General features: G+C 42.4%; 1 protein-coding gene across 3 annotated transcripts in view; it reads left to right on the forward strand.

Annotated features, from left to right (window-relative positions):
• Positions 1 to 13521, forward strand: part of LOC121276167 (NEDD8 ultimate buster 1-like) — a 34046-nt gene extending 20525 nt beyond the window's left edge. For 2 of the 3 annotated variants that reach the window (XM_041184241.1, XM_041184243.1), the window contains 4 exons: positions 1132 to 1281; positions 5372 to 5464; positions 8131 to 8299; positions 11027 to 13521. In XM_041184241.1, coding sequence (XP_041040175.1) covers positions 1132 to 1281; positions 5372 to 5464; positions 8131 to 8299; positions 11027 to 11196 — 582 coding nt within the window. In that variant the 3' untranslated portion in view covers positions 11197 to 13521. The remainder of the gene's footprint in view (positions 1 to 1131; positions 1282 to 5371; positions 5465 to 8130; positions 8300 to 11026) is intronic. The other variant, XM_041184242.1, reaches the window with a different exon arrangement.
• The last annotated feature ends 2223 nt before the right edge of the window (positions 13522 to 15744 follow it).

A 15744-nucleotide genomic window follows, 5' to 3' on the forward strand; every position in this document is an offset into this window, starting at 1 on the left:
TACCAATGCTACTCACCACTACTATCTAGAAGGACAAGGGCAGCAGATAGATAGGAACACCACCTCGAAGTTCCCCTCCAAGTTACTCACCATCCTGACATGGGAATATATCGCCGTTCCTTCACTATTGCTGGGTCAAAATCCTGGAATTCCCTTCCTAACAGCACACGGGTGTACTTACACCACTTGGACTGCAGAGGTTCAAGAAGGCAGCTCACCACCACCTTCTCAAGGGCAACTAGGGATGGGCAATAAATGCTGGCCCAGCCAGTGAAGCGCACATCCCATGAATGAATTTTTTTAAAAAAATCTCTGGACTAGGACACTGACTTGTTTGCAGGATCATGCAAATGTAGCAATAAGGTGGGCATAAGAAGCTTGAGTGGCACTTTGGTAAATGCCTGTCTAGCCTTTACTTGATGAATACTTATTATAGTGTAGCTCAGATCATAATGTGGAAATTGCATCTTGCAATCTTTCTTCCTTCCTTCAATAGCCTTAGTCCACAAGGGGCTATAAGCATCTCTTTAACAGAGAGACAGACATTTGGTTATAGCTTGGGCAACATTCCACATTTAGGCATGGCTGACCAGGAATCCCTCCAGCTCTTCCTGCCTGCCACGAGTACACTATAAGAACTGACAGGTTGATTATCAACCTGTTTGGCCACGTCATGCACGCTCCTTCCGTGGCCAGCAAGTCTTGGAGTAGGACTTGGAGCTTCTGGCTCAGAGATTGAGGCACCACTTATTGAGCCACAAGACCTCCCTACCTTTAGAGGCTTTAAATGGCTTTTGTGGACCAACTCTGGTACTGTTGATGTTAGGTCAAAACACTAATGCAGCAATGTAGAGGCCATTAACTCTGCTTTCAACTGCATTTTATTAGATCAAATCAAATGCTTTTGCTTGAATTCAACCCCAGTTCAGAGGTAAATTTCCAGTTCACTTGTATATGTTTGTCTGCCATGTAAAGATGTAAAATACTCTCAAACTTAATGTTTTTCCAACTTCAGTTTCTTCATTTTAACAATGGGCCAACATTTTAATTTTGGCTCTTTGAACTCATATTCTAACGAAGGTTACGCAGATGTTTGACAGGTCTGACTATTTTTTGTACTGTGTTTTATAGGAGAAAGCTGAAATAAGGAGAAAAGAGAAAGCAGAGAGAAAAAGGAAAAAGCAAGAAGCTGTGAATTCCTTGATGGCTTTGGGCTATTCAGAAAAAGCTGCTGCCAAGGCATTTAGATCAGCTAATAATAACTTGGACCGTGCCATAGAGGTCAGTCACTTTCACTGCTCAGAATCGTGTCTGGTGTTTTCAAAGATTATAGGAGGTTTGAGTCCATAAAATGAAATGCATTTTTACTGCTGACAAGGGCAGGTTCTGGTTAAAGCTAGTGAAGAAACACACCTGATAAACTGAGCATTTCTAAACTCTTTATTGGTGTCATTGATGTAGTACATGTGAATGTTAAAAAAATTAAGTGATAGGCAAAAGGCTACACTGCAAATTGATCTACAAATGCCACTAAGCTATAATGTCAGTGAAATAGTTTGCATGCAAACTCAAACTTAACAGTTTGGTGTGGTAACAATGGGGTGAGGTAGATTTGAAATTCCACGAGTTCTCATTCTGTTTTCCTATTTTGGAGTCGATTTGGGAAAGTATTTGCATTAGTATAGTACCTTTCACAATATCAGAGCCCAAAGCACTTTACAGTCAGTGGAGTCACAGGTAACATAAGAAACATGACACCTAATCTACACGTAGCAAGCTCCCACAAACAGCAATTTGATAATCAATTTAATTAGTGATAATGGGAGGGCACCAGGGATATTGCCCCTGCTCTTCCTTGAAATGGTGCTTTGGGATCTTTTATGTCCACCTGCGAGAGCAGTGATGGCCTTAATTTTAAAGTCTCTTCTGAAAAATGGTTCCTCTGACAGTGAAACACTCTACTATGCTTGAGTGTCAGCCTGGTACTCAAATTCCTGAAGTGGGACTTGAACCCATAATCTTCTGACAGTTGGTAGCACTCTTGTATCTTGAGCCATGGCTGATACTTAAATGCCAGACCATAAGATGTAGGAGCAGAAGTGGGCCAAATGGCCCATCGCATTTGCTCTATCATTCAATTAAATCATGACTGATCTGATAATCCTCACTTTCCTGTCTTTTCCCCATAACCCTTGATTCCCTTACTGATTTAAAAACTGTCTATCTCAGCCTTAATATACTTAACGACCTAGCCTGTACAGCCCTCTGCAGTAAAGAATTCCACAGATTCACTACCCTCAAGAGAAGACATTCCTCCTCATCTCTGTCTTAAATGAGTGACCACTTACTCTGAAATTATGCCCTCTGGTCCTAGACTCTCCCACAAGGGGAAACAATCTCTCAGCATCTACCCTGTCAAGCCCACCAAGAATTTCCTTTGAAATAAAGGCCAACATTCCATTTGCCTTATCTATTACCTGCTGAGTTTGTTTGTTAGTGTTTTGTGATTCATGCACGAGGACCCCCAAATCCCTCTGTACTGCAGCTTTCTGCAGTCTTTCTCCATTTAAATAATATTCAGTGCTTCCATTCTTCCTGCCAAAGTACATAACCTCACATTTTCCCACATTATATTCCATCTGCCAAGTTTTTGCCCACTCACTTAACCTGTCTATATCCCTCTAGATTTTGTCATCCTCATCACTTGCCTTCCCGCCTGTTCTTGTCATCCACAAACTCGGTGATGGTACATTCACTTGCCAGATTGGCAGTGTATATATTGGTGTAAAGTGTGCACTATGAATGCATCCCAAGTTGGCTATCTTATTCAGAGACCATGCATTTGGTGGGTGTATGATGTGGTGGGTAAGTGGTTTTAGGGACCAAAGAATGGGAAAGTCTATATTGTGCTGATCTGTGGCTGAGACTAAAACTTGTTATTAAGGTAAATCAGTTGACTTCTTGAGCTGCAAAAATGTCAATTTTCAGTTGCAATCTTGCTCTAATTTAGATAAAAGCGAAATACTGTGGATGCTGGAAATCTGAAATATTCGCTACAAGCCTACCGACTCCCAAAGCTACCTCAACTACAGTTCCTCACACCCCGCTACCTGTAAGGATTCCATCCCATTGTCTCAGTTCCTTCACCTCCGTCGCATCTGTTCTGATGATGCCACTTCCCAAAACAGTTCCTCTGACATGCCTTCCTTCCTTCCTTAACCGAGGTTTTCCACCCACGGTGGTTGACAAGACCCTCAACCATGTCCGGCCCATCTCCCACGCATCTGCCCTCACTCCTTCTCCTCCCTCCCAGACCCTGAAAGGATCCCCCTTGTCCTCACTTATCACCCCACCAGCCTCCGCATTCAAAGCATCATCCTCCGCCATTTCCGCCAACTCCAGCATGATGCCACCACCAAACACCCCTCCCTTCACACCCCCCGGCGGCATTCCGCAGGGATTGTTCTCTCTGGGACACCCTGGTCCACTCCTCCATAACCCCCTACACCTCAACCCCCTCCCACGGCACCTTCCTATGCAACCGCAGAAGATGTTACACCTGCCCCTTTACTTCCCTCCTCCTCATTGTCCAAGGGCCCAAACACTTCTTTCAAGTGAAGCAGCACTTCACTTGCACTTCCCTCAATTTAGTCTACTGCATTCACTGCTCCTAATGCGGTCGTCTCTACATTGGAGAGACCAAACGCAGACTGGGTGACCGCTTTGCGGAACATCTTTAGTCTGTCTGCAAGCATGACCCAGACCTCCTTGTTGCTTGCCATTTCAACACACCACCCTGCTCTCAAGCCCACATGTCCATCCTTGGCTTGCTGCAATGTTCCAGTGAAGCTCAACGCAAACTGGAGGAACAGCACCTCATCTTCCGACTAGGCACTCTACAGCCTTCTGGACTTAACATTGAGTTCAACAACTTCAGATCATGAACTCTCTCCTCCATCCCCACCCCCTTTCCGATCCCCCCCCTTTTTCCAATAATTTATATTTTTTCAATATATTTTCTTTTCCCACCTATTTTTAAATCTATCGTTTTATCTCCACCTTTGAGCCCGTTTCAATCCCCCACCCCCACTAGGGCCATCTGCTACTTGTTTATCCTGCTTTCTACCCTTAATGTCACCATTAGCACATTCTTTAGATAATATCACCACCGTCAACGCCCCTTTGTCCTTTTTGTCTATGATATCTTTGGCAATCTCTTCTTTGCCTCCACCTATCACTGGCCCTCTATCCAGCTCTACCTGTCCCACCCCCCTCTGCCAGCTTATATTTCACCACATTTCTATATTTCTTTAGTTCTGATGAGGAGTCATGCGGACTCAAAGTTAACTCTGTTCCTCTCCGCAGATGCTGTCAGACCTGCTGAGTTTTTCCAGCTATTTTTGTTTTTGTTCTAATTTAGTTTTGCCTTGCCCAGTCTGGTCCAGCCAAATGATTACTATCCTCACTTGCAACATATATGTAAAATCCTGCACACAAGGGACTATGTTGTAGATGATGTATACTGTCTATGATGAGATGAGAGGTGTGTGTAGCTTTGCTTATGCATATTCTGTATGAGCTTGTGGGACTGATGCAGGATGTTGAGGTCTCAATTCTTCACTGACAGTAACAGAGCTAAACAAAATAGTTGCAGCACGAGTGCAAATCTTGCTGGGTGAAACAACATGGAACTTCTCTGCTTGCCTTCTGATGTCATTCTCCCATTCTTCCCAGTCCAAAGGGGACCCCAAGCAAGATACTGATGACTAAACAATCCCTTTCTTCTGATGACTCCTATTAGATAAAAGTAGAGCATCACATGATCATTTTAAGTGAAGTCCTCGGAGAATTTACAAATTAAGTGTTGAAATCTCTCATGATTCAGAAGTTGTCTTCAAACCTCTAGCAGCAAGTGAACTGTAAGAGTGAAAGAACTGTAAAAGAACTTTAAGTAGTGTGCAAAATCCTCTGCATTGACTCGATTACTCCCAATCAGCTGATTGCTGTTAGAGGGATTTGAGTCAGCACTTTCCACCCAAATGCTGTGCGACCTCCTTAATGAGCACTAGCAGAAAAAAATGCCACTTGCAGAAAGTGTCAGTCAACATCTTATGATCCTCCTGGGTAGCTATTCCTAGCACAACCTTTAACTATTTGACCAAAAGGGTGTTTTTTCAGCTTAAAATCCCATCTTGGCAACCTCCTGAGGCTCTTTCACTCCTGGCATAAATCCGGGGAAAATCACCCCCAAAACTTATTAAATAATGAACCAAATTTCTCATCCTCTGAATATTTATTTTTTAGACGTGTATTTACAGTCGAATGTTTAAAAAAAATCTTTTTATTGCATCAATTTTGAATTTTCTTTCAGTTACTTAAACGCAGCCCTGAGCCAGCCTACCTAGACGAAGAAGAAGCTGGACCAAGTAACAGAGTTGAAATCTCTGAAGAAACTATTAATCAGGTGTGCATTGTTTCTGTTCCACGGTCATGGATAGCTTGCACAGGCTAGTGAAGCTTCACAGACTTGTGTGAATGTGTTAGTCCCTCACCATCTGCTCTATTGACCACACTTCAAATCCTTAGTTCTTCCTCTACTCCCTTCAGTTTATTTTTCCACTTCTCAATCTGCCAGTTATCCCAGGGCACAATTCCATAACTGTGAGACACCCGTTGTCAGGGCCCAAAGCAAAGGCTATGGGCCCTGGCAATAGTACTGAAGACTTGTGCTCCAGAACTTGTCGAGCCCCTAGCCAAGCTATTCCAGTACAGATACAACACTGGCATCCACCTAGCTATGTGGGAAATTGCCCAGGTATGTCCTGTACACCTACAGCAGGACAAATCCAACCCAGTCCATTACCACCCCATCAGTCTACTCTCCATCATCAGTTAAGTAATGGAAGGGTCATCAACAGTGCTATCAAGCAGCACTTGCTTAGCAATAACCTGCTTGCTGACGCTCACTTTGGGTTCTGCCAGGGCCACTCAGCTACTGACCTCGTTACAGCCTTGGTTCAAACATGGATGAAAGAGCTGAACTCCCGAGGTGAGGTGAGAGTGACTGCCCTTGACATCAAGGCAACATTTGACAGTGGCATCAAGGAGCCCTAGCAAAATTGGATTCAATGGGAGTCGGGAAAACTCTCCGCCGTTTGGAGACACACCTAGCACAAAGGAAGATGGTTGTGGTTGTTGGTCAGTCATCTTAGCTCCAGGACATCATCACAGGAGTTCCTCAGCCCAACCATTTTCAGCTGCATTTTCAGCTGCTTCAATGTCCTTCCTTCTTCATAAGGTCAGAAGTGAGGATGTTTGCTGCTGATTGTACAACGTTCACCATTTGCGACGACTCAGATAATGAAGCAGTCCATGTCCAAATGCGGCAAGACCTGGATAATATCCAGGCTTGGACTGACAAGTAACATTCGTGCCACACAAGTGTCAGGCAATGACCATCTCTAACAAGAGAGAATCCAGACATTGCCCCTTGATGCTCAATAGCATTACCATCACTGAATCCCCCACTATCAACATCCTGAAGGTTACCATTGACCAGAAACTGAACTGGACTAGCCATATAAATACTGTGAGTACAAGAGCAGGTTAGAGGCTAGGAATCCTGCGAGGAGTAACCCACCTCCTGACTCCCCAAAGCCTGTTCATCATCTACAAGGCACAAGTCAGGAATGTGATGGAATACTCCCCACTTGCCTGGATGAGTGCAGCTCCCATAAACTCAAGGAGTTTGACTCTGTCCAGGACAAAGCAGCCTGCTTGATTGGCACCATATCCACAAACATTCACTCTCTCCACCATGCACAGTAGCAGCAGTGTGTACCATCTGCAAGATGCACTGCAGGAATTCACCAAGGCTCCCTCGACAGCCCCTTCCAAACCCACAACCACGACCAACTGGAAGGACAAGGGCAGCAGATAGATGTGAACACCACCTCCTGAAAGTTCTCCTCCAAGTAACTCAACGTTCTGACTTGGAAATATATCACTGTTCCTTCGCTGTTGCTGGGTCAAAATCCTGGAACTCCCTTCCTAACAGCACTTTGGGTGTACCTACACCACATGGACTGCAGTGGTAAGAGGAAGCTCACCACCACCTTATCAAGGGCAACTAGGGATGGGCAATAAATGCTGGACCAGCCAACGAAGCCCACACCCCATGAATGTATTTAAAAAATAAAAATGTCTCAGGCAATCTTTCTCTGCATGAATGTATGTAAAATGACCCAGATCTTCTGAGCAGTGGCAATACTCAGAATGCTGCCTCCCTCAAAAATTTCCCTGACTTGATGCCGATGTGCTTTTCTTCTGGGCTCTTCCAAGCTTGGCTTCCAAAGAAATATGCAGCAGGCAACTCTGTCAATGCAGAGTAGAGTCGGGGGAAGATGGGACGCGCCCCTTTTGTTTAACAGCAGTACCTGCTGTATGGTAAGTTTAAAGGTCCAGTTTGAATTTTGGTGAATGGATGGGTGAATGGATAGGTAGATGGGTGGGTTGGCGGGGGGTGGGTAGTGAGGTAGCAGAGGGATCAAGAGTTGGGAGGTGGTTGGCGTTTCAGTGGTGTAGTTACCCATGTGTCAGACTACATTTTCATCTGTCTAACATTTCCTGAGCAACTACCCAGGTAAGTACTGTGTGGAACTGTCTGGTCTCTGCTTTTTCTTTTTCTCTAGCCTAATGAAGCTGGGATCTAAACCCTAGATATGAGGGTATTTGATTGTCTCTCTCTAAAAGAGTTCTTTTGTCAATTTTAGATGAGAAAATTTCAAGTGACAGTGCCACTTCATTACAGATGAATGCCTAACTTGTCAAACTTCTTTTGGCATCTACATTTTCATGCTAGACTTGTGAAGTCAAAATTACTAATTATGGTAGTAATAATGAAGTCACTATTATTGCCACTTACAATTGCTTTATAAAAATATAAGTATACCTTTTTTCAGTGCCTAATCCCAGGCTTGCTGAACTTGATATGGCAAAGGAGTCTACTTTTAATATATAATAAAATTTGATAAGTTTCTGATTCAGTCTAAATTTCTGAATTCTGCCTATGGTTTTAATAATAGATCAATACATTTAAAGAATGTTTTCCCTTCTTTCAAAAATTTATAGGTGGCGTTTTTGGGTTTTGATCACTCTGCTGCAGAAATTGCTCTCAGGAGATTTAATGGGAACATTGAGCGTGCTGTTCAGGCATTGATAGATCACGGTGGATATCTTCCATCAAGTCTACTTAATTCACCTCCCTCGTCATCATCACCAGAGGATATGGAGGTTGGAGGTGATTAGAATATAGTTAGCAAGATTGCACCATGCTTAGAGTGAATATGCAAAAACTTTGGGGAAAAAAAAGAAAAACTTGCATTTCTGTAGCACCTTTCTTGAACTCTGGGATTGAAGCACCTGCAACGTCCTGTGAAGTACTTTTTGAAGTGTAGTCACTGTTATAATGTAGGAGATGTGGTAACCAATTTGCAGACAGCAAGGTCCCACGACAGCAGCGTTGACCAGATAATCTGCAGACTGATGTTTTCGGAGAGATAAATATTGGCCTTAACACTGGGATGAACTCCATGTTTTTGAAAAACTGTCAGGGGATCTTTTATGTTCTTGTGTCCTCTTCCAAACAGAAAGGCCTTGTTATTGAGTTTATTGAAATATTGTTCTCCTGAGTGAATTACTGAAGCATTGAGGGGCACATAAGAGAAGATAGAGGGGAGTGTCTTCCTGGCTGTCATTTGAACTGTTTTTAAGGAGAAAAAACTACCAAAATGTTTGTACCAAAGTCAGAGTTTTATATGCCTGTTCACATTCCAATCCCACTTGGCATGTATGACAATTCTCAATCCATTCTTTCCTCCTTGGCTCTTTAGAATATTTCAAGTGCTGAGATGCCAGCCTCAGTTGTGCTGTGGTGTACTCAATCTAGTGAGGAAAAGGTTTCTTTGGTGATGGAGGCAAAGGATAACTCCTAACTCCTATTCACATTTTATATCTTGCTATAGCAACAAATAAATGAACAACTGATGAATTTTAAGATGAGGTACATTTAAAATCACTTTTGGCAACTATTGTCAGCATGAATTGTTTCAAGTCAAGTATAGTGCAAGCTGACTGAAGGATAAATCTCTTTATACAGTGCCACCAATATGCTTTACTCTCAACTTCAGAACAACTCAACCTAAGAAACCAGAGAGCAGTGAACGTTGGGTCACTGAATATATTCAAGGCTGAGTTAGAGATTTTTTTTATCAACAGGGGAATCGAGGTTTATGGGGAGCAGGCAGGAAAGGGGAGTTGAAGCCACAATCAGATAAGCCATGGTCATATTGAATGGCACAGCAGGCTCAAGGGACCAAATGGCCTACCCCTGCTCCTGATGCTTGTGTTCACTGCATTGGTGCAGCATTTCTTCCCACAATACTCTGTGATCAGAAATTGCTATCTTGTGCATAATTATGGACTTTTAACTAGATCTTCACCTACTAAGAACAGAATTAAGACAGCACAAACTCATTTCATATAGAATTCTGAGGCTAGCAATCTTCATCTTGCCATTTTGAAAGAATGACTCCTATTACTTGGTGACTCTTTCTTGTGTTCTCAGTGTTGCTGATTCTTGGAATGTGTGCAAGGATGAGTGGAAAAGATACTCCCTCCTATTTGTTACCCCTGGATAAATACATGATTTCTTCAGGTAGCATTACCATTCAGGCTTTCTGCCAATTTTTGGCCCAAAGGTGGTGACCATAGTATGAGATTCCACTCATTGAGCTAAGCCCTGCGCTTCTGTGGACAGCATAATATGCCCAGGCTTAAGGGTGGGACCTTAATCATGACTCCAGTCACTGGAGATCAAATGAATTCTTTATGGAGAAATGCCATTCGACAAGCACAAGCTAAAACAAATGTTCCAAAACAACAGTAAATGCAATGCTTAGAGGAAACCAGTTCACCCATTCTAGAATTTAGTAATTTTAGATATTGTGCACAATCTGTTATACAGAAATTGTGGATTATTGTAAAACTCGGAACCTCCAGCCAGAACTTGACATGAGAGAATTCTTCTGTTCTTAAGCAAACCAATTGACTTCAGTCCAAGTTTAGTTATCCTAGCTTTTATTTCCATTCTTGGGATGTGGAAGTCACTGGCTAGGCCAATATTTATTGTCAATCCTTTGAGAAGATGATGGTGAACTGCTGCAGCCCATGTAATGTAGGTACTTGCACAGTGTTGTTTGGGGTGGAATTCCAGGGTTTTTGATCCAGTGACAGTGAAGGAATGGCGATTATTGTTCCAAATCAGGGGAACTTGCAATTGGTAGTATTCCCATTGCGTCTGCTGCCCTTGTCCTTCTAGGCAGTTGGGGTCATGGGTTTGGAAGATGCTGTCGAAGGAGCCTTAGTGAGTTGTTGCAGTGCATCTTGTAGATGGTACTAAGTGCTGCTACTGTGTGCCATTGGTGGAGAGTAAATTTTTAACATAGTCGATGAGGTGCTGATCAAGCAGACTGCTTCGTCTTGGATATTGTCAAGCTTCTTGTTTGAGGGTAGTTCCTACAATAGTCAAGTGGGTACTATTCCATCACACTCCTGACTTGCGCCTTGCAGGCTATAAGCTTTGGGGAGTCAGGAGGTGTTAGTCATTGCAGATTTCCCCTCAGACCTACTTTTGTAGCCACAGCAGTGTTTATATGGCTCGTATAGTTCAGTTTCTGGTAATCCCCTGCAGGATGTTGTTTGTGGGTGACTTCAAGTTCCTTCCACTGTGCTTAGACTGTCATGGTCAAGACCAATACCCACATAAATGCAAATCTGACAGTGACTGCTAGATAGCGATCAGGCCCAGGATTCCTGCAAAGGCTTTTGTATGTTTAATATCATGTGAATTATGTTTTACCTGCTGCTAAATTGAGAAGTTTTGAAATTTCTGGCAAGAATTGACAAAAGCTGTGGCATAGTCTGGATACATTTTTTAAAAATAGCTTTCTTTTTGTACCTGCACCAGAAGAGTCCTCAGAAGAAAAACAAAGGGAGCGTGAAATTGTGGAAGAGGTTTTGGCGGATATCCCAGAACATGAAGAGGATTACCTTGACATGCCCCTGGAGGAGGAGAGGGAGGTCATTATCAAGTACAAGACTTGGCTACGAGGGTCACAAAATCTACCTCGTAATTAGTGAGCAGTGAAGGAGCCAGTGCTAAAACCCAGTCACTGATTTGTGCCTCATGCCTCTGCCTACAGAATTTGCCTTTTTATTAATGGCTCATCAACTTTTTTAAAAAAAACTTTTGTTAATAATTTAATTGCCAAAGTTTTTTCTATAAAAACCTGAAGCTGTGGCATCCTTTTCTTTAAAATAAAATCATCAGCTTTTAGTGCAAATGTTAGCAACGAGGATATGTTGCTCTTGCATCTTTGCAGTAAGTGCAGAGGTTTACTAGCAGTGTTCTCGTCACCAAAATAGATGTTGCTGTTGCAATAAACAGCTGATCCAAATTTGGCTGATATTAACGCTGGGTAGTTGTATATGGCAAGGAGACACCAGTTATTTTGATCCTCTGGGTTTTGCTTTCACGTACTAAATTGTAAATTCTAGTTGGAAAGTGCAGTAGCATAGGGAAACCTGTCTGACTCATTTTTATGGACATTTGGATTTCTTTTGTCAATCAAACAGAATTCTACCATTTTTTATCTCCTTGAAGATGCTTGATTGCATCACCAAGCATTTGCCTACTTGTGCAGTGGTCTTAAATGGTGATTTTTTGATAGCCAGAATATTAATTTCAACCAAGGTTCAATCGACAGTATTGTTTTCTTTCTTGCCCCAGTACTGACTTTATATTGCGGAGAATATAATCAGTATTCAAAGCTGTTCCCCTGCTCTCTGGTCGCAGTTATTCAGTGACTCTCAATCCCACACCTGGCTTTGTGCACCAGCCAGCATTAGGTCTGCCTATAAATACACCATTGAAAACAGTGGTTAATGTTTCGAGCACCAATACTTCGAATTTATCCTATAAAAATTAGACCGAGGATTAGATTTGAGGCAGGAGACAGTGCAGGTGTACTCATAATTGTTATCCTACCTCAAACTGAAGCCTTATCTGAATGAGAATTAATGACTTAGGAGATCTGCAAAGCAATGACCTCATTGACCACCTGTACCTGTTGAAGCAGAGATTTATCGCGACCGACAAAGTACACACATTGTTCGGAGGCTTGTATTTCTTTTCTCAGTATTCTGATCATGATGCTGTTCTTCAGCATTTTTTTTAACCCAAATCTCCTTCACCCCCTGTGCTTCAGGGCTAAACTCCAAAGCAATTTGCTGCAGCAAAGTCAGTAGTGCCTCCAATTGATTTTCTAAATAATATACCTGGGACTCCATTGACTACTGAGCTGTAAATGCTAATAGTAAAACCATAATAGGTGCTTTAAGTTAACTGGATACAGATTTTGAAAGGGGCTGCTGCAAATTGTTGGAAGTTTTAAAAATGTGAAAATAGGAATGATCTTTAAATTCAGTAAAAATGTACAAATTTAAATAGCCTACACAATCCTATTTTTGAAAAAAATATGTATTTTGTCTTATGAAATTTATGTACAGAGCCAATTTTTTTCAGCAACAACACTTTTATAAAGAGATGTGCTTTGTTTGTTCTTGCTGTAATGGATTGAACTGAACCCAGCTGATTTAATCTTTTATTTCTCTGCCCATTTACGGAGTGCTGCACGTGAAATGATGGGCGCAGGAGGGCATTATTTGAGTTTTAGGACATAAAAATTCATCCATGATTCATTTGTAATAGGCTACTTTTGGCCTTGGCTCAGTGATAGCACCTTTGCCTCAGAGTCAAAAGGTTCAAACCACACAGCAAAAACTTGAGTACAGAACCCTGGCTGACATAGTCAGATGTGCCATCTTTCAGATGTGACCTTAAACCAAGACCCCATCTGCCTCCTCCAGTAAAAATTTCACCTGAAGGCCAGCATCTCCTTTGGCACCGACACTTCAACGGCGCAGCGAACAGTGACCACACCTTGCGGCACTATTTGAAAATCAGGGAACTTCTTCCTCCTGTCCAGGCCAACATTTATTCTGGAACCCTGTTCAAACATTTTGCTTCGTTGATGTTTATAACAGCAGATTGGGACAATGCAGCAATTTAAATCAATTATAATTTTGCAAACTCTTGCTTCAAAATATCTTTTTTTCAGCCTCGTTAAATTTTTCCTCTACCCTTCTACCTCCACCCCACCTTCCCTCGCCAAAGCACATTTCTGAATTTAAATGGCTGTACTTTGTCAGGAAGTTTTGATCCTTCTCCCTTCCCCTTTTTCTGTTTGATAATCTATTACTTTTCATAAGAGGCAACAAAATCTTTTTTTGGCTGAATTGGGTAGTGAACTGTTGCCTCTCTGTTCTTGAAGTCCTGCTTCTTAAGAGTTGTAATTTTTAAGCAGTTTATAAGACTCAAATAAAATGATACTGTGTACTGAATGCTTTGTGTGTATACATGATTTAGAGTAATGACTATCTGGAATAATTAATAGAGGGTTACTAATGTTGTACCTTCTAGAGGGTTACTGGATGTCAATAACAGCTAAATATAGTGTTCCAGCAGTTTCTAATCCCTAGCTGGCTACTGAGGAAGGTTACATAAGTCAGATGGGTCTAGGGTAAAAAGTTGACTCCCTCCAGCATAGTAGGAATTTAAAATCTGGATGGAGTTGGGTTCCAGGGACTCTGTTATCCAGCAGCTGGTTCAAAGTTTCCTTTGCTGACGTTTGAGTCCACAGTCGAGCATTGAACTTTCACTGGTCTAAAGACCAGCGATTCACTGGCTGAAAGCACTTCAAAAAGCTAATTTTGAGGAGAATGTTAACAAAAAAAACCCCTTTTGATGGGGATGGAAAGGATTATAATAATTATAAAGGATTTGATTGGATGGGGTGGGGTAAGGTAATTTGAAGTGTAATACAGAGAATGGGCCGTATGGAAAGGATTGAAGCTGCAGCAGAAAGTGAACTGTTCACTTTGGCTGCCTAAGAGTTAATATGTGCTACAAGGTGTAGGAATATCACAAACATTTTTCCATTTCACTTCACATGCTAGCTGTTTACCTCCTGACTGCATAAGTAATATTTTGAAATGTTCATTATCACCTTCTCTATTCTCTTTATGCTAGGAAAGGTCAATGTTAATCATAGCTATGTAACCTGAATTCCTCTTTTGACCATATGTGTTTGGCTATCAATCTGACTTTTTTCCCTAACTTCACTTAATCCCTTTTTGTGCTTTTCTCTGCTGCCTCCCCTTCCTGATTATTTCTTTCCTGTTAGGTACTTTGCTTCCAATTCCTAGCTGAAGTAGCCCATGTCCAAATACAGCAAGACATGGATAATATCCAGGCTTCAGCTGACAAGTGGCAAGTAACGTACGTGCCAATGCGAGAGAAGCTAACCATTGCCCCTTGACATTCAAAGAACGAGGAAAAGTACAGCCCAGGAACAGGCCCTTCAGCCCTCCAAGCCTGCGCCGATCGTATTGCCCATCAACTAAAACGTTTTGCACTTCCGGGGTCCGTATCCCTCTATTTCCATCCTATTCATGTATTTGTCAAGCTGCCTCTTAAACACCACTATTGTACCTGCTTCCACCACCACCTCCGGCAGCGAATTCCAGACACTCACTATCCTCTGCGTAAAAAAACTTGCCCCGCACATCTCCTTTATAGTTTTCTCCTCTCACCTTAAATCTATGTCCTCTAGTAATTGACTCTTCCACCCTAGGAAAAAGCTTCTGACTATCTACTCTCTCCATGCCACTTGTAAATTTGTAAACTTCTATCAAGTCGCCCCTCAATCTCCGTCGCTCTAGTGAGAAGAATCCGAGTTTCTCTAACCTCTCCTCATAGCTAATAACCTCCAGACCAGGCAGCATCCTGGTAAACCTCCTCTGCACCCTCTCCAATGCCTCCATATCCTTATGGTAATGTGGCGACCAGAATTGCATGCAATATTCCAAGTATGGCCTAACCAAGGTTCTATACAGCTGCAGCATGACTTCCCAGCTTTTATACTCAATACCCCTGCCAATGAAGGCAAGCATGCCATATGCCTTCCTGACTACCTTATCCACCTGTGTTGCCACTTTGTGACCTGTAAACCTATACACCCAGATCCTTCCAAATGGTAGTAAATCCTGTCATGAAGAATCTTCTCCAATAATTTCCCTACCACTGACGTAAGGCTCTCTGGCCTGTAATTTCCTGGATTATCCCTTCTTAAACAATGGAACAACATTGGCTATTCTCCAGTCCTCTGGGACCTTACTCGTAGCCAGAGATTTTTGTCAAGGCCCCAGCAATCTCCTCCCTTGCCTCCCTTAGTACTCTGGGGTAGATCCCGTCTGGCCCTAGGAACTTATCCACCTTAATATTCTTCAAGACACCTAACACCATTTTTCTGATCTCAACATGATCCAGGCTATCTACACACACTTCCCTAGACAAATTGACTGCTATGTCCTTCTCTTCGGTGAATACTGATGAGAAGTATTCATTTAGTATCTCTCCCATTTCTTCTGGCTCCACACACAGATTCCCACCTCTGTCCCTGAGTGGGCCTACCCTTTCCCTGGCTACCTTCTTGCTTTTTACATATGTATAAAAGGCCTTGGGATTTTCCTTAATCCTGGTTGCCAGTGAATTTTCATGACCCC

Source organism: Carcharodon carcharias, chromosome 3 (genome assembly GCF_017639515.1).
Source record: "Carcharodon carcharias isolate sCarCar2 chromosome 3, sCarCar2.pri, whole genome shotgun sequence".
NCBI classification, from domain to species: domain Eukaryota; kingdom Metazoa; phylum Chordata; class Chondrichthyes; order Lamniformes; family Lamnidae; genus Carcharodon; species Carcharodon carcharias.